This window comes from Astyanax mexicanus, chromosome 2, assembly GCF_023375975.1.
Source record: "Astyanax mexicanus isolate ESR-SI-001 chromosome 2, AstMex3_surface, whole genome shotgun sequence".
NCBI lineage: Eukaryota > Metazoa > Chordata > Actinopteri > Characiformes > Acestrorhamphidae > Astyanax > Astyanax mexicanus.
Window position 1 is genome coordinate 70,290,301 of NC_064409.1, and position 23,322 is coordinate 70,313,622.

The window sequence follows — 23,322 nt, forward strand, 5'->3', positions numbered from 1 at the left end:
AGTAAGGGAGTATTTAAAATGTTCTTTAAGTTATCATGTTCATTGTCAGGCTTAAACTCTACCAAACCACTCCCTTTTTTGCCCCCATGGTTGAAAAAGCATCACTTGTGTGCCAGTTTGGCTGCTCCACTTGTGTCCCTACTAAAGCCTGATCGCAATAAATTATGAAGATCAAGAAAAAATAAGTTCCCATGTGAAAAAAGTTCCCATGTGCCCTTCAGCTCTTCCAAAAGCAGAATGGTTAAAAATCAAGACTATATTTTATCCTACACATATATGTTTTGCCCCTGACTTTTAAACAATCTGATTCTACTGATTCTACTCATGGTTCTGCTATAAATGTGAGACCATTAGAAAATCTATTTTAGCAGTGTAGAACCACTTAAAAGTCCATAAAGAACCATGTTTGAGAAAAAAACGTTCTTCATACTCATCGTTTCCCTATAGAACCCTTCTTTGCAAGGTTTTCTTTTGAGGAACCATGTAAAAAACTCTTTTTCAGACATGCCTTTCTCTTCTTCATAACACAAAAATTCCACCTGTTATTTTCCATGTAATTGCTAGAAAATAATTAGATTATATAATAAAAGTCACAAGATCTAAGAGGCTGCTGGTGTGAATGATGATCTTGTTTTTGATGTTAGCCCATTTCCATTACTAAACTACTAATTCACAGCCATGACCCCTCTTCCCAGAGCAGGTTTAAAAATTAATGGCTCCTAAATGCTATTTGGCTTGGACACGCAGTTCTTGGTGTTAGCAAAAGCTTGGAAAAGCATAGTGGGTAATATTACTGCTTTCCACATGGCAAACTGGGATTCAGTTCCCTGTCTGGGCAAAAACACACAATATCCAGTATTGTGTGACTATGAGACTCCTAATGCTACAGTCCCTGCTTCTGTAACTCAATTTATTACTCATATATCATTCTGAAAATTAGCATCCACCAAAATTACATACAGCTCTGGAAAAAAATAAGAGAACACTTAAAATGACGAGTTTATTTGATTTTACCAAATTGAAAACCTCTGGAATATAATCAAGAGGAAGATGGATAATCACAAGCCATCAAACCAAACTGAACTTCATGAGTTATTGCACCAGAAGTGGAATAAAGTTATCCAAAAGCAGTGTGTGCATGAAAACTGTATTTTAAAAACAGGGTTATTCCGCCAAATATTGATTTCTGAACTCTAAACTAAGACTTAGAATAAAACAACAATGTTCATTTTACTCAAACATAAACCCATAAATAGCAAAATCAGAAAAACTGATTCAGATTTTTTTTTTCCAGAGCTGTATATTTAATGGTTCATGGGAACAAATGTTTAATCTGGTTGACTAATAATCTGGATAAACAATAAAGGATATGTTTTCATTTGAGTATGATGATTTAGCTGGTAACCAAGTTACCAAATTAGTCAACCAATGTGACCAAGCTTGTTCACTAGCATAACCAAGCTGAATAACTACCATGTTTGACTGGCCCACCTTGACACAGCTGATCAACCAGTATGACCAGCATGAGCATGAAGACCAGTATATAGACAGTATATACCAGCTAATCCATGAACTTCAAGTAAAAACAAACAATTTATTGGTCAAGAGATAAGCTACTTTATTAGTTTAAACATTTTACTTACAGGATCAGGTATATTTTCTTTTTGATGACCAGCTTGGACCATCTTAACCCTTTCAGACCTTGTGTCCATTAACCTACAGGGTACATCATGTTGTTTCCTCTTTTCTTATGTTTTGTTGCACATAATACTGATTGAAACCTGTTGTCTATCACAATAGACATTCAATTATATTTAAATGTATTTCATCCAGTTTAGAACACTTGAAATAAACTATTTTATCAAGTTTATTTAATGGTTTGATTATGGTTTGTGAAGTAAAAAGGTCAATATCAGTTATTGAAGTAACAATGTTAAACACAGGCTTCCAATGCAATGCACAAAAATGTATATTTATATAAACAGTGCCGTTATCAGCCGGTAATGCACTATAATCGAAGCGCTCCATGTAATACTCCACCACATACAGGTAACCTAGCAACAGTACAGCACTTAAAAACCAAACAGCTCAGCTACAAACAGAGCAGCAATGGAACTATTTTAACTCGTGGAGCGAGTTAGATTACCTCACTGATTCTTGTTTTGTGTGGATTACAGAAAACAACATTCTTACAATCACTTGGGAATAGTTTAGGTCTGAAAGGGTTAAACCAGCTAACTGCAAACAATAACAACATTTTCCTACACAGTACAATGCAAAGTGGACACTATAAAGTAAATCTACTTTAGCAGCATGATTTGGCATTAATGATGAATCAGCAGCAGATGAAATACCATACTAAGGAAATTCAATCATTACATACTTATTTCTGCTGTAGACTAAAAACATTTGGGTTTGTCTTTAAAAGATCAACATATCAGTTTTTATTTCCATGTATTTAAATCTGTATCTGATACAGTTCAGAAGATAGCACGTTTTGTCTGAACCCATCAATTTTTCTCATGAACAAAAGTATTGGAACAGTTGTACTTAAAGTAAAGTAAAGTAAAGTGAATAAAACTTCATATTTAGTTGCAAATCCTTCGTTTTGCATTATTATCTTGCTGCATAATGAAGAATTTTGGTTTCATCTTACTAAATCTTTTTAAATCTACAGTCAAAATGTTTCTGTAGACTTCTGAGTTCACTTTACATCAGTAAAGATTCATGAACCCATCCCAGAATAAACCATGCACGCTTAAACCATGACAGTACCTCCACTGTCTTTCACAGATGAGCTGGAATGTTTGATATCATAAGAAGATCCTTTCTTTCTCCAAACTTTAGCTTTTCCATCACATTGATAAATGTTAATCTCTGCTCATCGGTTCACAATCAGTCCACAGTCTTTAGTCTCTGTAATTCTTGGAAAATTCCAGCCTGGTCTTTCTATTTTTCTTGCTGATTAGTGGTTGGGTCATCTTCTGGTGAAGCCTCTGTACTTTTGTTCATGAAGTCTTCTGTGAACAGTAGATTGGGATATCTTCACTCCTGCCCTCTGGAGGTTGTTGCTAATGTCACTAACAGTTGTTTTAGGGTTTTTTTTTCTTTACAGCACTCACAATGTTTCTGTCATCAATGGCTGTAGTTTTTTCTGGTGTACATGTTCATCATCTGTTATTTAATACACCAGCGACGACCTTCTTCTTCACGATATTCCAAACTTCTTTTAGCTTCACAGTTGCTTGTTTTTTACACATATAGACATTTCTCTGGTTTCCATGTTGGTTACTCCTCAAACTTTTAATGCACAGTCTGCACAGGTAAAACCCACATTTGAAACGGAATTTAAATATTAATTTGAATAATTCCCGTATCAGGACACACCTGGGCAATAAAACACACAGGACAGTCACAGGATGGTCTAATACTTTTTCTCACAAGAAAAATGTGTGGGTTCAGACAGTAAATGAGATCTTCTAAACTGTGTATCAGGTCCAGATGTAAATACCTGGAAACAAAAGTCAGTTTCCACCCTGTACGCAGAAAACCAGTCCATAATGATTTTTTTCTTGACTACACAGCATTTTAAATAAAGATTTACAGTAAAATTGAAATATTGTGTATGTCTAGACTTAATTGTGGCCTGGGAATCCAACTCATAAAGCCTAGCCTGTGAAAAAAACTGCATTAAAAGTATATATAAAAGGATTGTCAGGATACATACATCATCCAAGACTGCATCATTCATTCCACACTGGTGTGGTCTCCACTGTCTGGACAGAGCTGTGCCCACTAAGGGAACAAAACAGTATCCTATCTCTGACAGACCCTCAAAGGGGCCCACCAAGGCCTCGGCTCTAGCCTGTATGAAATACCATGGGATATTTAATGAGCAGCCCTGCTGAATGCACATGGCAGCTTTCTATAAAGGTAATGGTCACCAAAAGTCCAGTCACAAAGCAACATCTGCAGGTTCATCTGCTCTAACAGAAAAATCCCCTGCAGGAAAAGTATCAGCTAATTATGATTAATAGGCTCTGGCTGCAAGGCCTTTTGGATGTTTTGAAACACAAGAACCTGAACATCAGTTCAATGTGAGCAAGTAGTCAAAACTATTTCCTCACATCTAACAGAGAACCGGTCATCTACCTCCCACTGGGAGCCGCCGTGTCACTCTCTGCCCATTAATAGACCCTCTAATCTACTGCCAAACAGGGGAACATGAACCAGTGACAAACACAATGATCCCCTGACAAATGGAGAGCAAATTGTGTGATGACAAAAGATTTCGGCTTGAATTCACTCTAATTATTTATTTTATTTTTACTGGTACCTTTATTTAAAACATTATACAGCCTGTTATTATTTTATTTATTGTATTATGTTTATTATATGTTTCCTACTTTTCAAATAGAATTAATTAAATAATGATTTAAATCATGAAGATAAAAAGAAAAAAGTAAAAATACATTAACATTAATAATAGTTAATGATTTCAATTATTTTCAATTAAAGGTGTTTCAATAAAAAAGGTGGTTACTCAGTTTTAATATTTTTGATATTTTATCCAGAAATAACCACTTTTCTAAAAGTGTAAAGAATCTTAAAAATGCTAAATATGTTTTAATCAAATTCTTTAAACATTTATAACGTTTTTTTTTTCAACCATACACCCCTTTTACAAAAAAGGTTCTTTGTTGAACCAAAAGTCACTTTTCAATAGGATTAAACAATGAACCATTTGGAGACCCTTTATTTTTTTAAGTGCGGGTACAAAAAAAGATCGGAAATGGAAAAAGTAATGGTCTAAGTACATTTTAGCGTATCTATGAACACCTAAAATACAGAAACAATGATAAGATCAAACAAATAAAGTACTTTAGCAAATACTCTAAATGTGTCCTCGATAGATGATAGGACAGACATCAGTTTAAAATAATTTATTTACCCATTTCCTGCTTACCATATTTACTTATATCTCCTCAAACTAACTAACTAACTAAGTAAATATATATATATATATATATATATATATATATATATATATATATATATATATATATATATATATATATATATATATATATATATGAATAAATAAATAGGGAAGTATGCAGGTAGGTAAGTTTAGTAAAAAAAATAGATTAATTTACGGTTTTAATTTAGATTAATTTAACAGTTCTAACATAAATGCAAAACTAAACAAGAAAAGGAGGTTAACAAAAAAGTAAATATATTAAAAAGATGGTCTTATGTAAATTAATTAAGTAAATAAATAAATACGTAGAATACAAAGACGTATATGCATAGCTATACGTTTCAGCATGTAAGTAAATAGCCCAATTAAAACATAAATTAAAAAATTATGAATGAAGGAAAAATTATACTGCTCGGTTTTGGATAATTTAAGGCTGTAAATGAGTCAAAGCCATAAGGAAAGGGTTTGAGGGTTTCTAGTGAGTAACAGAATCTAGTCTGTGTTACTAGTTTGTGTGGTGTAGGTGTGAAATGTGGAAATTGCTGGGTCGAGCTCAGCCCCGGCGTAGCTCCTACACCCATTTAGATAAGAGCCTTTTCTCCTCTCCGGCTGATAATCTGCTGAGCAAGTCAGCCAGAGGAAGTGTTCAAGCACTCTTATCCTCTTTATCTGCCGAAGCTCTCCGCTGAAAGACAGCGCCGCAGATACTGCAGCTCCCAGCATCTCTCCAGTTCATACAACCAGTCCCAGTCTCTGTTTACTCAGCGCGCGCCGCTAAATTTAGCCAAGGAGCATAAAAGAGCGCTCGGGGGATTTTTTTCCGTAATTTCCTGAACTTTAAAGCACCTTATAAATATATATATATATATTTAGGTTTCCGCTCCAGTACTTATCAACATCGCCATTCAACATTTACTCATGTACTGTCTTAGTTTTTTTTTAAGTTATAATTGTTTATTTATTTATTTATTAATCATGTGTACCTCTTCATTGACTATCTTACTAGCGTCTTTTTATAGCCAATAACTGCAGACAAAATACAAGTTGTAAAGTTTATAGTTAACCCCGGAACGCTAACGCCGGGTGATTTTCACCCACACAATATTTTCGTGTGATTTTCATTGTGTTGCTGCTGTCTGAGTTGAGATAATATGGGTGCATCAGGGCGCTCGTTGATGTCATAATGTTTTTCCCATCTATGTTTTTTCGGGTGATTTTTGCGTGAATTTACCTGATTTAATGTTTTTGTGTTTAATTCACGTGTCCCCGGAATGGGTGGACCAAAGACCCCAAAAGTTCCCAGCAGCATTATTTTTTTTTTTTTGTTAGGACATTATCTGTTAAGAATTACCTAATATTTTATACCCTTTTTATAGGGTCATCCATGGTACGTTTATTTATGGCATTTATTTTATGTGATGTTTTATGTTGTAAAATTAAAGAATGGTTTGTCATACTTGTCATACAGTGTATACCCAACGTTAGTAATGGTGTTACTAATTTTAACGCTAGTGTTCTAGGGTTAAGAGAAGAAGAGGTTAGATGAAGAAAGGGAAAATGGAATAAAAAACGTAGAGAAAAGGAAGATGAATAAAGAAGAAAATAAAATTACAAGGGGATTGGATGAAAAGAGAAGGAAATTGAGATGTAAAACTAACAGAAAAGAGAAGCTGAAGGGGATTACAAAAAGAGAGGAGAATAAATAAAAGAATAGGAAGAGATGAAGTAAAAACAGAGAAAGAAGAGTGGAGAAGGGTAGGAAAGTTGGTGGAGTAAAAAAACAGTAGAGGGATGTATACCCAAAATTACTTTTTGAATTTCCCTTTTTTTTCAAAGGGTTGCATTAAATTATCTAGGACAGATGTATAATTTGGACATTTAATGCTCTCAAGCTATACTAGGAGTTAGCAAATAGGACCAGTATACCAGTGTGAAAGGCTTGTAGAAGAGATAAGTTGAACAGAAGAGGAGTGGAAGAGTGGAGGAGTAAAAAAAGAAAGACAAGTTAAAGAGGAGAGGAAGTGAAGGAATAGTTGAGGTAAGGAGAAAAGTAAAAGTAAAAGGGAAGTGGTAGAAAGAAAATGAAACAAGGATTAGAGCAAATGATGAGCTATAGATGAGTAAAAGAAAAGTAGAAGAGATGTTAGATGAGAAAATGAGACGAGATACGTTAGAGAGGAGAGGGGAATAGAGAAATAAAAGAGGAATATAAGAGATGGGCTAGAGAGAAGGGCTGAGAAAAGTGGAGGGGAGTATATGAGTAAAACAGGAGCAAAAGAGAGTTTAAGAAGACAAAGACAGAAGTAAATACTGAGTGGAAGAGATGCGTTGGAGAAGAGAGGCGATGAAAGGAGAAAATGAGAAGAATAAATTATAGCAGTTGAAATAGAACATGATGTGATAAGAGGACTAAACAGTAAACAAGGAGAAGTGATAATCAGGAGAGTAGAGAATTAAAAGGGGAGAAGAAGTGATGATATGTAGAAAAATGGAGGAGAGTAGAGAAGTAAAAGAAGAGAAGATGAGATGTAGAGGGAAAACAAAAAATGAGGGGAGAGAGAGATGATAGAGGTGGAAAAATATAGAAGATGATTTAGAGAAAAGAGGAGACTAGTGAAGGAGAGAGGAGTAAAATAGTATTAGAAGAGATGGGTTAGAGAAGAGAACAAGAGATAATGAAAAGTAGAGTAGGAAAATAGAGGAATAAACAGGCAGTAAGAGTTAGAGGAAGGTAGAGGAAGAGATGAGTTAAAGAAGAGAGGAGCAGAACAGAGGCGTAAAATGGGATGAGGAGAAATTAAATGCAAACATGTAAAAAGTATTCACATTCCTTAATTGGGTAGAGTTATAGATAAAATACTTCTGTAGAAGTAAAAGTCAGAAATTTTTCCTTTCAAAACTACTTAAAGTATAAAAGTAAAAGTAATGTAAGGGAAAAAATACCATAAAAGACAAAAAGCTTAGGCCGCTTAGTGCACTACCCCCTCCTCAAAATCTCACATTTTACTAAAAGCCATAATGACTATAATGTTATATTAAAAATGTTAATATTTATACATTTGGGATGAAATAGGCTCTTTGTTTTTAGCTGCTTTGAAAATGGATGTATTTTAGTACAATGCAAATATATTAAATAAGCTTAGTTGGGACATTTCGCTCTTCATACTAGGTTACATACTTTGCTATGTTCTTGCTGGAGTTTGGGGGGGGGGGGCGTGACGTGTGCAGGTGTGATGAATCAGATTGGTACATGTTTATACTTTTCATCCAACCAAAATCTATATCACTCTATGCTTATGGAGGGATTTATCTGGACAGGTATTTTTTTTTTAACATTGACAAGCCTGAATGAAAACAAGCGGAAATAAAATAGGAGTAATGAGGCTATTTTTAAAATATAAGAAGTACACTCTAAAAAACAGAGGTACGATATGAGTACTTTTTTGTACTCGAAGGTACACTCTTTATAATTGTACCCTCAAAGGTACAATATTGGTCTTTACGGGGTCAGATTTGTTCCCTCTGAAGTACAAAGTAATTTCTAACAGCAATAAGTACAAATTTGTACCATTTAACCAGCCAAAGGGTACATTCAGTATTCTGCATCACTGTACTACTGAACAATATATATTTACATTGCACATTTTTTATTTGAAAGCCAGACAATTTTGTATCATCAAGTTTTTGAGCCATATTTAGTTGATGATAATGTTTATAATCTTTATGATCTTTACTGCCACAAAAACCATGGGTACAAAAAAGGACTTTCACTGAAAGGTACTTTTTTGTGCCTCAATATAAGGTACAGCCCCAGCGACAAGCTTTGTACTCTTTTAAGTACAAATCTGTACTTATATTTCTTAGAGTGTATAAAGTTTAGATAATAGCTGAAAAGTAAAAAAATGGGTAAAAAATAAACTACCCTTTTAAAGTATAGATAACCAAAATTTCTATTTGTACTTCACTACTTCACACCTCAGGTTAGATAGGATAAGAGAAAAGTATAGAAGTAAAAGATAAATAGATGCATTTGAGAGGACGAACAGGATGGGAATAAAGGAGTACATAAGGAGTAGTACCGGTGAATATTTACTCATCCTCTGTCTTTGGAGCAAAGAAGAGTACCGCCGTTAAAGAGCAGAAGAAACCATGATTTGGAGAAGACTAAAAGAGAAGGAGAGTAGAGAAGTAAATTGGGAATATAACAAATGGAGATTAGAGAAGCAAATGAATAGAAGACAACTTAAAGGAAAGAAGAGAGGAGTTAGAGAGAAGAGGAGGTGAGCAGAGGAGTAAGAGAGGAGTAGAAGAGAAGAGTACAGGAGTATCAGGTCGGTCGGTAAGTAGTGCTGTCTCCTGAGGGCCGCGGTATAAAAGCTCTCTGCAGGCCGGGGCTCGGAGTTTACTCTACTGGCCGATTAGAGGAGCGCTGGGCGCGGCAGGGTCGCTCTTCGCTCATCCATCAGATCCTCCATCACTATAAACACCGGGCCATTTCCCCTGCAGCGCCCTGCTCAGATAAAAACCACGATAATACTGTCTGTCTCCCCCCGGACTAATTACCGCCCCACAGCCCCGGTGTCTGCGGTGGGCACGCTGTGCCGGAGCGCACTTTTTGCTTTTTATCCATAACATACAATACAGGCGAGTGGAAGAAAAGTAAAAAAAAAAAAAAAAAAAAAAAACATTTTTTTTAAATATGACAAAAACAGTAAAAAAAAAAATATGAAAAATGAATGACAAGTTTCATCAGGTTCAAGCTGGCCGCCCAACAAAATCTCCTGCTTCCTTTACTGAAATTATATTTGTTTATCATTAACAATATCATTGTTTACTCATTTTAAATAATAATAATAATAATAATAATAATAATAATAATACACAACAATACTTTTTTGTATGTGTCTTGTTCAGTAATTGGTGGATATTCAGTACTGATAAGAGTCATTATATCCTTCCTCCTCGTGTTGGTGGTTTCTTGTCATCTGTTATCACGTGTTGAACTCAGTGGCTCCGCGAGCCCTCAGTGCAGGTCTCCGGACTTCCGGCAGACTGCAGACTGCAGGTCCAGCTTGTTGAAGGATCTGTGGTAACAATTTTAAGGAAACCTACACAGTCTAAATCCTTTATTTGTTGTGAGATATGCTCCTCAGATGTTTTCTGCGCATGTGCACTCTCAATAACTGTTATTTAATTGTGGATTGATCAGACAATCACCTAAAGGTCTACGAGGTCATGAAGCTGCACAGTTCCTGATCACTGACACCCATAACCTAATGAGGCCAAACTTACTAAACACAATCATCGACTGGGCAATTCTGTGAAAACGTTTAGTTAGTATCGTTTATGTGAATGATTTTAAATGTTTGTACTTCACTACTTTACAGAATTTGAATTCTGCATTGTGTTGGATAAACGGAACAAATTCTTTAAAATTATTTGGAATCATATCTTTTTACACTTGATTCCATTGGACGTTAAGACGTTTTCTTCTTCTTCTGTAAAGTTGCGGTTTTATGCTTTTTTTTTCTTTTCAAAACTGGAACAGATCAACAATATAATATATTGTATAATGAGTATATGTATAATAAGTATTATTGGGCAACATAATAAACATAAGCAGTGTTAAGCTATTATTACATGTTGCAAACACCCTTTTCTATTTTTTTTAAAATTATTGAATTAAAATGTATGTTGATGTGTTCAAATACAATGTATAAAAAGTATATAGTATATGTGAATGTTCCAGATGTTTTTTTACATGGTGTAAAACTTCCATCATGAATGGACTGATAGAATTGCTCCAAAATTATTTAAAAATAAACTCTTGAATATAATTTTTACACGCAATAGAAATAAGATCTGGATCAATACAAATGCCTTACTTTCATATTTGTGTATGTTTGCATGTTTGACAATAAAAATAGCATAAATATACAAACGAACAAATTCATAGATAAACAGAGATTTAAAAACATCTTTATAAGTATTTGAAATTTTCACCATAAAATAAATGCTGAAAACATGTATAAAATAAAACTGAATATATGTTAATTTGAAAGATTTGAGGAAACCGTTCAAGGAAAGTGTTTTCTGACGTTCTATCAGTGTTCCAATAAAGCCGCTACTCCTAAGAACGTCCCTGAAATGGCTAAAAGTTGTAAATAAGTATAAAAATTGTATACATCTAAGTTTGTATAGTCCCAAAACCTGTTTAAAGAATATTTCAAGATTCCCATTCCCATGAAACGGCATTCTGTCAGGGAATCAGTGATGATATGTACAGTAGATGCGAGAATAAATCAATAAGTGTGATTACAATGACATTAATAAGTGAAATTTCTATGTTTTTTGTTTATATGTTCTTCAGAAGAAGAGTCTTGGTTCTGGTCTTCCATGAGACGCGTCTTCATATTTTCTCTTTCTGGATACCAGCCTTTAAGAAGTGTCAAAGAAGGGTTTGCCAATTGCAGTTGCCAACTCAGTTGACCAATGGGGGCGTGGAAAACTCATTACGCACGGGTGCCTCCTTATCTACACACAAACACACAAACCTACACACACATACGCACGCACACTATGTCCGCTTCTGTCTCATAGGACCCCAAAAGTGAAGTTTTAGGGCTCAAGGACGAGAATGGTAAACCTGGAGGTCCAAAAGCAGCAGAGCGCGTCCGTCCACTGAGCCTGTCCGTTCCTGGAGCATCAGAGCAGGAAGCTGAAGAGAGGACCTTCATGGCCATGTTTTCTTCCACTCCTTTCTCTGTCAGGGACATTCTGAACCTGGAGCAGGCGCAGGGCGACGTGGCTCCGCTAGACATGGACAGCTCCTCCTGCATGCTGGCCGCCTTCAAGCAGGAGCCCGCCTTCATGGACGTGCAGCCCGGAGCCACCGCGGCCGCTCTCTTCGGTCACGACGAGCCGCAGGACAGCAAAGGCCAGAGAGGCAGCGCTGCCCTCGGATACGAGCCTGCCTTTTATGGCAAGGATTTCTTAGAGATGGAGCTGGAAAAAGAGGCCAAGACGGACGACGCGTTTGAGGGCAAAGACAGAAAAGGTGACACTGACAACTCTCAAACAATTACATATACTCATAAAAATAAAGTCGACTAGATAATGCAACTTTTAACTCCATAAAGAACCGTTTTTGAAGAAGATAAATGAGTGTGAAAATGTTTAAAACAGGTAATAAACCTTTACATCAAGTGTAGATTCTTCAAAACGTCAAAACAAAAGATTGAAAGAACCAATCTATTGGCTACTCTGACAAAAATATATACACTTTTAAAAAGGATGATGCTACATATACCCAACATATAAATATGTGAATGTGAATAACGCTTACATTTGTTGTTGGCAACACCTGTGTTTAAAAAAGTGTGCGTGGAACTTGCAAGAATAAAAAAGGACACATGATTATCATTTTTGCTAAAATAAAAAAATATAAAAAAAAATAAAAAAACTGTACTGGAATTTAGCCATTTCTGTGCTCACTTAAAAGTTTAAAATACACACTAAGAAAAATAAGTAAATAAGTACAGTTTCCTAAAAGAGTACAAAGTTCGTAGCGGGGTCTGTAGCTCATATTGAGGTACAATAGAGTACCTTTCAATGAAAGTCTTGTTTTGTACCCATGTTTTTTGTACCAGTAAAGATTATAAACATTATAAACATTATCATCACCTGAATATGTATCAAGAACTTGATGATCCAAACATTGTCTGGCTTTCAAATAATAAAATGTATAATTAAAAGATATATTCTTTATCAGTGGTACAGAATACCGAATGTACCTTTTGGCTGGTTAAACTGTACAAATCTGTACTTCCTGCTGTTAGGAATGACTTTGTACTTCAGGGGAAGCACATCTCACCCTGTAAGGCCAACATTTTACCTTTGAGGGTACAATTATGATGAGTGTATCTTTAAGTACAAGAAAGTACTTATATTGTACCGCTGTTTTTAGTGTGTATGGGCTGTATAAATATAATATAAAAATAATATAAAGTAAAATATAATATAAACATTGTAATCGTATTTATAAATATGTTATGGTTATATTTATATTTGTATCATGTTGCAGGCATATTTTGAATAGACATTTAAAAGTATATATTTTTTATTTCGTTCTTTTTAATTCTAAGTAATAAGTAATATTAATTAATATAAGAAATATTAATACCTATGTTCATAATCAGATAAGCATTTTTTTGCTTCCACTCAATTTTTAACTTTTGCTCCTACGTAAAATATGACTTATGTAATTTTCATAATGTTGTTCCTAAACATTTTTTAAATTAAAATGTCATTGGCCAAAACACGTCGGTATGACAGCTTCAGACGTTAAAATGTTTCCACATAATAAATGGATAAAAAACATCTAAAATTTAAAGCAAAATACGTTACATTTTTGTGCATAGTGATTATTCATTTTCAGCAGTAAAGTATGATCATCACACTTTAGCAGATTTCCGCAAATATCCAATAGCCTACGTTTGCGAAAATTTTAACACAAAACACAGTTTGATTTACTTTTAGTTTGTATTGCAATCAGTGGCTTTCACTCATTGTAATATATTCTGTTTCATTTTTAACGTTTAAACTATAAAAAAGAGATATTATGGTTGACAGCATGGTCAGAGTTTGGAAGTCTTAACGATTTGTTGTGATGACCACACGTCACCAAGATTGAATATCTGTTTATAAAACATCTCCAAACACAACACAGTTGGATCCTCATTACTAAAGCATCTGTGCAGTCTGGAGAGTGTATAACTCATACAAACATTAAATCTGTACTCTTAAATTAAAGGTGCTTTAAATGATTATTTGAGTGATGTCGTAGAAGTACTATTGGTTCCGTAAATAATCATGTTGATAATAGAGATGTGTGAGTGTGAAAAAAGCTTTTAAAGAGCTTTCAGTTTGTATAAAAGTTAACTTAAAGAGTCTTTATTCCCACACCATTGTAAACAGTGTTTCTTATGGGAGTTTATTTGCTGTTCTATTTGATATTCTAAATATGCTATTCTATAATAAACATATTTAAGGGTGAATACACCTAGTGTCTTAACACTTCACATTCGCATAAAAGAACCAGCGAAATGTCTAAAGAACCTTCATTTAATGTAAAGTGTTTACAATTTAAAGATGAGTCTTAAACGTGACTTTTCATAAAGCCAAAGTGATTGCTCTCTTGGTTCACTTGAATAACAATTTGAAAAAACTTTATCTAAAAAAATGTGGAACTAAAAGCATTAAAGCAGTCATTGCATTATAGAGTATAACAATTGGTGGGATATTTTTCGCTAATTTTTGGCGCTTTATTTTTTTTCCTCGAGGCTTGGGTTCATAAAAACTGATCTGATTCACAAACGCGTGTTTAGACCTCTAATAATGCCGTCAGGTCAAAGAGCTGCGATGTTATGGTGACTCAGTTTCTTGATATTTTCGTGCGCAATTTAAAATCCTGCAGAGGAAACTCATCCAAACAAGATGATAAATGGTTATGCAGTGAGGCTTTGTGCGAGGCTGATCCACTAATACACCACACTACAGCCTGAGTGGACAAGCGAGAACAAATCGTTTCGCCTGTTTAACCCGTTCATTCCCAGCAGCTACATTTACTACTGTGAGGAACAACGTCACATCGTTTATTATGGTAGATTAAATCCTCTGTAGTTATAAAAGACACATCACTAAGAACATTTAACTGTATATATTTTGTTTCTTTGTTTTTATTTGTGATTATTAATATTTTTCATATAACTACAAGTAACAAAAATACAAATTCAATTTGACATAAGAAAAAATGTATGCAATTTGTATTCATATGTTTACAATGAGTCTTTCAGAAATAAAATGGAAAAAGGCCTTAAAATCTGCCTATTCGTTTAGCGCAATTCTTTTTTGAATGGCAAGAAAACTTTTTTCACGTGTATGCTAAAGCTGTGCCTTTGACCCGCACCACATTGTAAAACATGCATTGACTTGACATTAGTGAACTTAAATGACCTGCTTACAGATGTCCTAAGTAACCAACAACACAAACATTTGTTTCTGTACAGCGATCTAAATTGACTTTATGAGAAAGAAAATGAGAACTGTGAACAAAGTGTCTAAAATGTTTGTTAACAATATAAAAATGCATTGTACTAAAATTCTATTGCTTAATAGCAAACTAGGCTATTATTATATTATTATATTACATTATTATATTATATAACGATTGTGAGCTTTAAAGTTCTACAGAGTAAAGTAATAGAAGAACCACTATTGTGTTAAAAACACAAGAATGTTCTTTTATATTAGAAAAAGTAAAACTCCAATCCATCCAAAACAATGTTATTTTTTTAAACAATTATGACAATTAATACATTTGTTTATCTAACGTGTTTATTTTTATTTACCATATGAAGTTTTTGATCTCAACGCGTTAAATCAGTGTTACACTTGACAAAGGTGACAAACCCTTTTTTAAAGTGAAAGTTTAGTAAGACGATAATTATAATTTAGTTTGTAACACGTTTTGCGAATATAGCCAATATTGACAATAAAATTATTAGAATATTATACGAAACATTATTATTATTATTATTATTATTATTATTATTATTATTATTATTATTATTATTATCTCTCTCTCTCCAGCCTCCTCCACCTGTCCCCCGGCTGAAGATCAGCCCAGACCGTCCGGCTCGGCTCGCTCAGCCCCGCGGAAAAGGAGGAAGCCGCGCGTGCTCTTCTCTCAGGCGCAGGTGTGTGAGCTCGAGCGGCGCTTCACACAGCAGCGCTACCTGTCCGCGGCCGAGCGCGAGCACCTGGCAGGCGCGCTGCGACTCACCTCCACGCAGGTGAAGATCTGGTTCCAGAACCGCCGCTACAAGTGCAAGCGGCAGCGGCAGGAGCGCGCGCTGGAGGCGGCTGGTCTCGGGGCGCCACGTCGCGTATCAGTGCCGGTACTCGTGCGCGATGGCAAGCCGTGCCTCGCGGACGCAGCGGCGGCGGCAGCGGCCTACGGCGGCTCGTGCAGTATGGGCGTGAGCGCCTTCCCATACGGAGCTTACCCGACCTTCGGGAGCTTTCCGAGTCCTGGAACCACGAACTACGCGTGCAACTACTCTGCCGCCACGGCGAGCATGCCCTCCATTCACCACTCAGCTTCACCGTCCAACGGCAACTACATGAATTTTGGGGAGTTAAATAACGTGCAGACCCCCCTGCAATCCGGTGGCGGGGTCTCCTCGCTGCACGGGATACGCGCCTGGTGAACGAGCTTCTGGAACTCACTTCTGTGAACGTTGGGGTGCTAAAGTCTTGTAGTAGATGCGAGAAGGTACATGTACTCGACACGTGCAGTGTTCTCCTGTTTACACACTATGGTAATAATAACGTGATTTAAACTACGTGACTCCGATTTGTCTTCGAATTGTTCCAGAAAAAAACGCTTTTGTTTTTTACAAAGAACCATGAATGCAGTAGAGAATAACTTTTGGTAACGCTTTACTTGATGCCAAACCAAACTGAACTCTCAATTGAATTAAATCCTAACCCTAAACCCTATACCCTAACCTTAACCTGTAAGTGTTAGTTTTAGGGTAAGATATACATTTTAGATTATTGTTATGGCTAGGGTTATGTTTAGGGGTTGATTTGAGGTTCAGTTTAAAGATAGCATAAGCATTGGGAATCATTTACATTCAGCTGGAAATTCAGTTGCAATTAATAGATATTCAGTTTAATGTTAGTTGAACGTCAGTTGAATGTTAATTGAACATATGAGGCCTCTATAATGGACCATCCAAAAAAGTAATACGGAACATTCTAAAAGTTTGAGGAACCTTCACACGGTCAAAAAAATAAATAAATAAAAATAATTGAGTAAGGGTTGAATAACATTTTTACCAAGTTTTATCAAGGTATTTATTTTGAAGTGCACTTGTAAATGTTTTCATTATTAAATCAAAAGTGTTTTTTCTCCGTCAACGTTTGAAGAACTATTTGAAGCACATTTATTTTAAAAAGTATTGTCATCCCTACATTTGGTGAACATCTTGCGAGAAACCTAAGCTGCATGCTAAAAATTACTTGTGGGCCCTAAGCTATAGTACTATTAATGTTACTATCCCAAAAACATTCAGCACTGACTGAGGAGAGATGGGGTCAATTAGATGTTAATTACTGGGTCTGTCTTCAAGATAGATTGATTTTGGTTTGGACTTTGGTTGGCGTAGCACAGTGGGTACCAAAAATACACTCACTGTTAAAGACTGGATGCAAGTAAAAATAAGTGTACAAGTACATTTTGGGAAACATTTTAAAGAATGAAATGTATAATTTTGTCATATCCATCTTCTGCAAAAGACATAGAGGATGTTTAATGTCACCAGTGCTGGGAGTGTGAATTCCACATGATGCACCACTGCATTTTTTCAAACTGCCATTATTAACACAATGTCACTGGACAGCTCAACACACTTGGATGAGAATCTGCATATAACATCAGCTAACAGTCTAAAACCATTCAGAATCAGTGAGGCTGGTTATGCTCCCAAAGACTCGCGGATGGCTGTGGCATCACCAGGGATTGAACTGGCCACAAAGACTTTTTAACAGTAGTGTTTTGTTCTTTGTGAAAAATTTTGTTGTAATTTGCTGTGAATTAAAGCTTTGGGTTATTTAGTTAGACGTCCTTTGAAATGTGAGGGGCATAAGTTATTATAATTATCAATATTATTTGTATTATGTTTAAGTGTGGTGTATTCTATGTATAAATACATTATTTTTACTGTATTCATCCTCTAAATCCTTTACCTGCTGTATAAATGGCGTACTACAGCAGGTGTTCAGTGCACACAATAAAGACATAGGTTCAGGTGTGCTATTTTCTTTTTTTTTGCTGTTGTGTTTTCAGTCTTTTATTTGGGTGACCACTCCAAGCGGACCCACACTTTAAAAGTGACTGAAACCCTGCAGGTCAGATGGTGGGAGATTTGAGAGACTTGGTTTCAAGACTGCAGGCTGGAGATATGCAGGGTGCATTTAAATCCAAATATGGTACTTGATGATTTTGAGAGGCATGATATGATACTTGTAAACTGAAAAATAAAGTGTTTGCAAAAATGAAGGAATGTTTGCTTTGAAGAATGGAAATTTATTTTTTAAATATTTATATTATTTAATTTTTTAAAGGTGTCATTCCACTAAAATCCACTTTTTCTTATTGTTTGTGAAATAAAATAGGTCTTTCTGAGTTGTATGTGCATTCTGCACACGAAACGGTTCCTCAACCCCATTGGCTGCAGTAGCTAGTAAAAGAAAATACTCAGAAAAATGAGTCGATCAGGAAAAGCACCATGTCTACGTCAACCAGTGAATTAGTTTACATGGCCTTGCCCACCTCGGCTTGCAACCGCCCACAGGCAGAGCTGAAGCCACGCAACCAGGTATGTCTCATCAGTTAGGAGCTAAGTGCTAGGAGATGGGTAGGTGTATGTTTAAAATAGTTCTGTTTTTACTAGTTAAAAGTAAAAATATAACCCTACATTCAACTCTAACCCAAACGCTTATCTTAATATTTTAGGATTGGGTTTAGAGTTAGACTTTAAGCTTAGGTTAAGGTTAGGGTTAGGTGTAGGGTTTGGTTTTATGGTTGATAAAGGGTTAAGGTTAAGGTTAGGGTTAGGTGTAGGGTTTGATTTTCTGGTTGATTTAGGGTTAAGGTTAGGGTTAGGTATACGGTTATGTTCTGTTTTGAATCATTTACATTCAACATAGGGTTAAGTTAAATTTAATGGACATTCAATTCAGTGTTAGTTGAATGTCAGTTGAGCATCAACAAGGCCATAAAATGGACCATCCAAGTAAAGTGTTACCGACATTTTAAATTGAATGACAAACAATGAAATGAGACCTTTAATAAAGACAAAACATGTAATCCATACATCCACAAAACAAAAAGAACAACCACAAACTGTTTGCAGGACAGCAGCTATATTTGTTTATCTCTCTATGTCCTTTTTTCATTTTTTGACAAAATGTGAATCTGGAAGGTGTTCTTTATATTGTGTGATTTCATGATGACTGGGCCAACAGACATATTTCAAAATGACTTGGATTAAGGTTTAACAAACTTTGTAACAAATTCTATTATACATTTTTTACTAAAGCTTTTTGACTAAATGAATAAGAACTACACAAAAACACAATTTATTATTAATAATACAAACATATAATATAATTTCCATAATCATTTATTTAAATTAAAAGAAGTGTTGTACCAAGACTTCCAGACATGAAATGAACCTAGAATTGGACTTGATTGGAATTCAAAAAATCGTCTGTAACCTTTATCATGATGTTTTGCTCTCACACAACTTATACATTTCATCATAGATACTTAATATACAGTGTTAAGATTAAACTACACCGTGATACAGGTAGTGCATCATATGAGTTAAAATGAACTGTCATTTGGCCTAACTGTTAATAAATATAATACATTGAACCCCCTGCCTTCCTGTGTGCTCAGTATATACACTGTTAACTGTGATCCCACAAATAAATACCATTTGTAATATAGAACTTTTGCAAGACCACCTTAAACGTGCTTCACATCTTTAAATCATTTCATCTGAATGAACTCGTAGAAAAAAAAGGTAAATTAAAGCAAAATGCAAATATTTTCATAAAAGTCAGCCACCATTCGCATGTTTGCTGTCCAGTGTGAAGCTGAAATGACAGACTTTTCTGCTATAGAGCTACTGACCTGCAGCTACTGACCTGCAACACTTATTGAAGTCAGTTATTTTCTTGGTTCTGACTGCTGGAATTAAGAGCAGTTCAATAAAAGGTGTTCCTCCATGTACAAAGCCAACCCCAAACACAGAGACACTGTATAAAATGTAAATAAATGCGAATAAATACAGAATGCAATGAATTGCAAATTTATTAAACTCATATTTTATTCACAACAGAAAACAGAACAAATATCAGATGCTCTTAAAAGCGAGACATTTGAACTATTTTATGAAAAATGTACATTTCTGGATTGTGTTTGCACATGGCATCTTCTTTGCATGATACAACTTTACCTTTGAACTTTGCACAGTGGACATTGTCACATTGTCTTCGCAGACAATGATTTTTGGAAGTGTTTCTGAAGCCATGTAGTGATTCCCAGGACAGAATGCATGGCCACCTGAGGGCCCAAAGATCACCAGTATCTATTGATGATATTAATTACTGTAGACGGTGAAACGTGCAACATCTTTGTATATTGTATATTGTATATGTATTGTATATATATTGTATATTGGCAAACGTTTTTTCTGAAATGTATTTAAAATGTTTAGATGCTGTTTTTGCACATTGGGAAACTTCTCCCTCTCTAAAATGATCACCTGAGGGCCCAAAGATCACCAGCATTCAATACTAACCGCTGCCCTTGTCCATTGTGCTCAGGTATTCCTCCAGACTCTCTGAATCTTTTGATTATATTATTTACCGCAGATGGTGAGATTTGCAAAATCTTTGAAATGTTATATTGGCTATTAATCTACAATTTTTAGATGCATTTTTTATATGTTGGGGAACCTCTGCCCTCTGAGAGACTCCGCCTCCCTTAAAAATCTTTATTACTCAGTCATTGCAGCTGTTTGCGGCTTACATTTCCAGCTTTTTCCAGTTTGCTCTATGACACCTTTTTAATTCTAAATGAGTTAAGGATTTAATCAAAGAGTATAAAATCTCGCTTTCAGCATCTGAAAGTCTTTAATGTTCTACTGTGAATAAGATACGAGTCTATGAGTTAAATGAGAGGTACTGAACACGTGATGACTGGCTGAATCTGGAGGATTGACAGAGTGAAAGTGTTGTGCTTAAGGTTAAAAATGTCTCAATTTGCTGAACACAGAGGCCAGAGTGCACGGCTGTGAGAGAGTGTGAGTGTGTGTGTGTATGAGAGGCAAAAGGAGAGCACAATAGGATCCACTTCAAATGAGTAAGAGAAGGCGCTTGGGCATCTCTCTGCTCTCTCCACACATTACTGCACACTCCTGAGTGGGTTTTCTAATTGAGTCAGCATAAACAGAGGAACAGAGGGGAAAAAACAGAAGCGTGTAGCAAATTGTGGGCTAAATTAGTAAGTAGGCAAACGAGTAAACATTTATTTATATAATAATTTTACAATGTGAGCCTACAAGCGATATGCAGCTCTGGAAAAAATAAGAGATCACTTAAAAATGATGAGTTTTCTTGATTTTACCAAATTGAAAACCTCTAGAATTTAATTAAGAGGAAGATGGATGATCACAAGCCACCAGGAGTGGTATAAAGTTATCCAAAAGCAGTGTGTAAGGCTGGTGGAGGAGAACATGCCAAGATGCATGAAAACTGTGATTAACAACCAGGGTTATTCCACCAAATATTGATTTCAGAACCCTTAAAACTTCATGAATATAAACTTGTTTTCTTTGCATTATTTAAGGTCTGAAAGCTCTCATTTCTCATTTTCTGCAAATAAATGCTCTAAATGACAATATTTTTAATTGGAATTTGGGAGAAATGTTGTCTGTAAAAAACAACATTATTTTTTACTCAAAGGTATACCTAAATAGCAAAACAGCAAAATCAGAGAAACTGATTCAGAAACTGAAGTGGTATCTTAAATTTTTACAGAGCTGTTTGTTTGTACTGAAAAAAAAAAAATCCCAATTTGGAAAAACAATTACCCAAATCATATTTATATGAACTCTACCTAGCAATAGCCTCCTCTGATATATGTAAAACCAGCTACCGGCTCTTTACCAAACGCCACTAAGGCATTCAGAGGAAAGCGTCAGATCCTCAGCTCCAATATATCAACAAACAGGTGCCTGTGCTGGCCAGCATCCCAATGGGAGGGATGAGGAAGGAGAGCGCCACCTATTTACCCAAAGAGAGTATGTCCAACAAAGATTCCAGTAAATGAGTAATATGCATTCTAGAAAGTACCTGGACAGCTGTGCCATTGCTGCATGAGTAGGACATGTAAACAGCATTACAGTAAACAAGGTGTGATGATACAAAAGCATGAATAATGATGCATTTAAATGTTGTGAAATATCAAAAAGATTAACCTTTAGAGAGTGAGCCTGACTGACTGCCAACAGTGAATGAGGAGAAACTGCAGCAGGTCCTTCAGCGGGGGCATTCAGAGGCAGTGGTGGTGCAGGGTTGGTGTTGGGGGGGGGGGTGGGGGGGTGGGGGGGGGCTGAGAGGAAGGTCACACGGGCACAATGGCCACCACCCACTCTCTGAGGCGTTGAAAAGAACAAGTCAGATAACACAAATGCACAACTCTAAAAATAACAGGCCTCGTTTTCTTCCACGTCCAATGGAAAGAGAGAGAGAGAGAAAGAGAAAGAGAAAAAAATGGAATAGAAAAGGTCCAGGTGGAGAAAAAAGAAAAGAGATAGATAAGAATAAAAGTAGACAACATACATATAGAGCAAGAGAGAGAGGGAGATAGGAAGAAAAAGAGAAAGACAGAGAGAGAGAATGGAATAGAAATGGTCCAGGTGGAGGGAAGAAAAAAAACTGAGAGGAAATAATGGATTGTTTATTAAGAATAAAAGTAGACAAGAAACATACAGAACAAGAGAGAGACAGGGAGACAGGAAGAAAGAAGGAGAGAGAGAGGGGTGCAAAGATAGTGAGGAGGAAGTAAGAGAACAACTTTATTTACTAAGAATGAAAGTAGAAGAACTTACAAAAAATAGAAAGATTAAGGCATAGAAAGAGGAGACAGTGAGGGCAACAAAAAAGTGAAAGACAAAGAATGGGGCAGAAAGAGGAAAGAGAAAGAATAGAATAGAATAGAATAGAATAGAATAGAATAGAATAGAATAGAATAGGGAAGCTATAGGTAGTGGAAAAGAGAAATACTGTTTGTAAGAGAGAGTAAAAGTGAAATAGAAAGAGAGAGAGAGAGAGAGAGAGAGAGAGAGAAAGAGGTAGGGAGGGTGGGAGGGAGGAATAATGGAATAGAAAAGGTTCAGGTGAAAGAAAAAGAGAAACTGAGAGAGTAACAATTGATTGTTAATTGGTAATAAAGAATAAAAGTAGACAAGAAAGAGAGAAAAGAATAAAAATATAGAGCAAGAGAGAGGAAGACAGAAAGAAAGAGAGAGAAAGGGGGGTGAAAATATGGAGGTATAGAAATAAATTAGAGAAGCAGTGAGGAGGAGGAAAGAGAAAGCTTTAATTTATTATGGATGAAAGTAGAAGAAGTTAAGAAAAATAGAAAGAGTAAGGCATAGAAAGAGGAGAGAGTGAAGGCAACACAAATAGAACAGAATAGA

General features: G+C 35.6%; 1 protein-coding gene across 1 annotated transcript; it reads left to right on the top strand.

The window, feature by feature from the left end:
* Positions 1-11,113: 11,113 nt before the first annotated feature.
* Positions 11,114-18,107, top strand: nkx2.5 (NK2 homeobox 5). The gene is made up of 2 exons (XM_007253580.4): positions 11,114-12,038; positions 15,632-18,107. Exons 1-2 carry the CDS (start codon positions 11,717-11,719, stop codon positions 16,249-16,251), a joined length of 942 nt encoding a protein of 313 aa, XP_007253642.2. The 5' UTR covers positions 11,114-11,716; the 3' UTR covers positions 16,252-18,107.
* Positions 18,108-23,322: the final 5,215 nt, after the last annotated feature.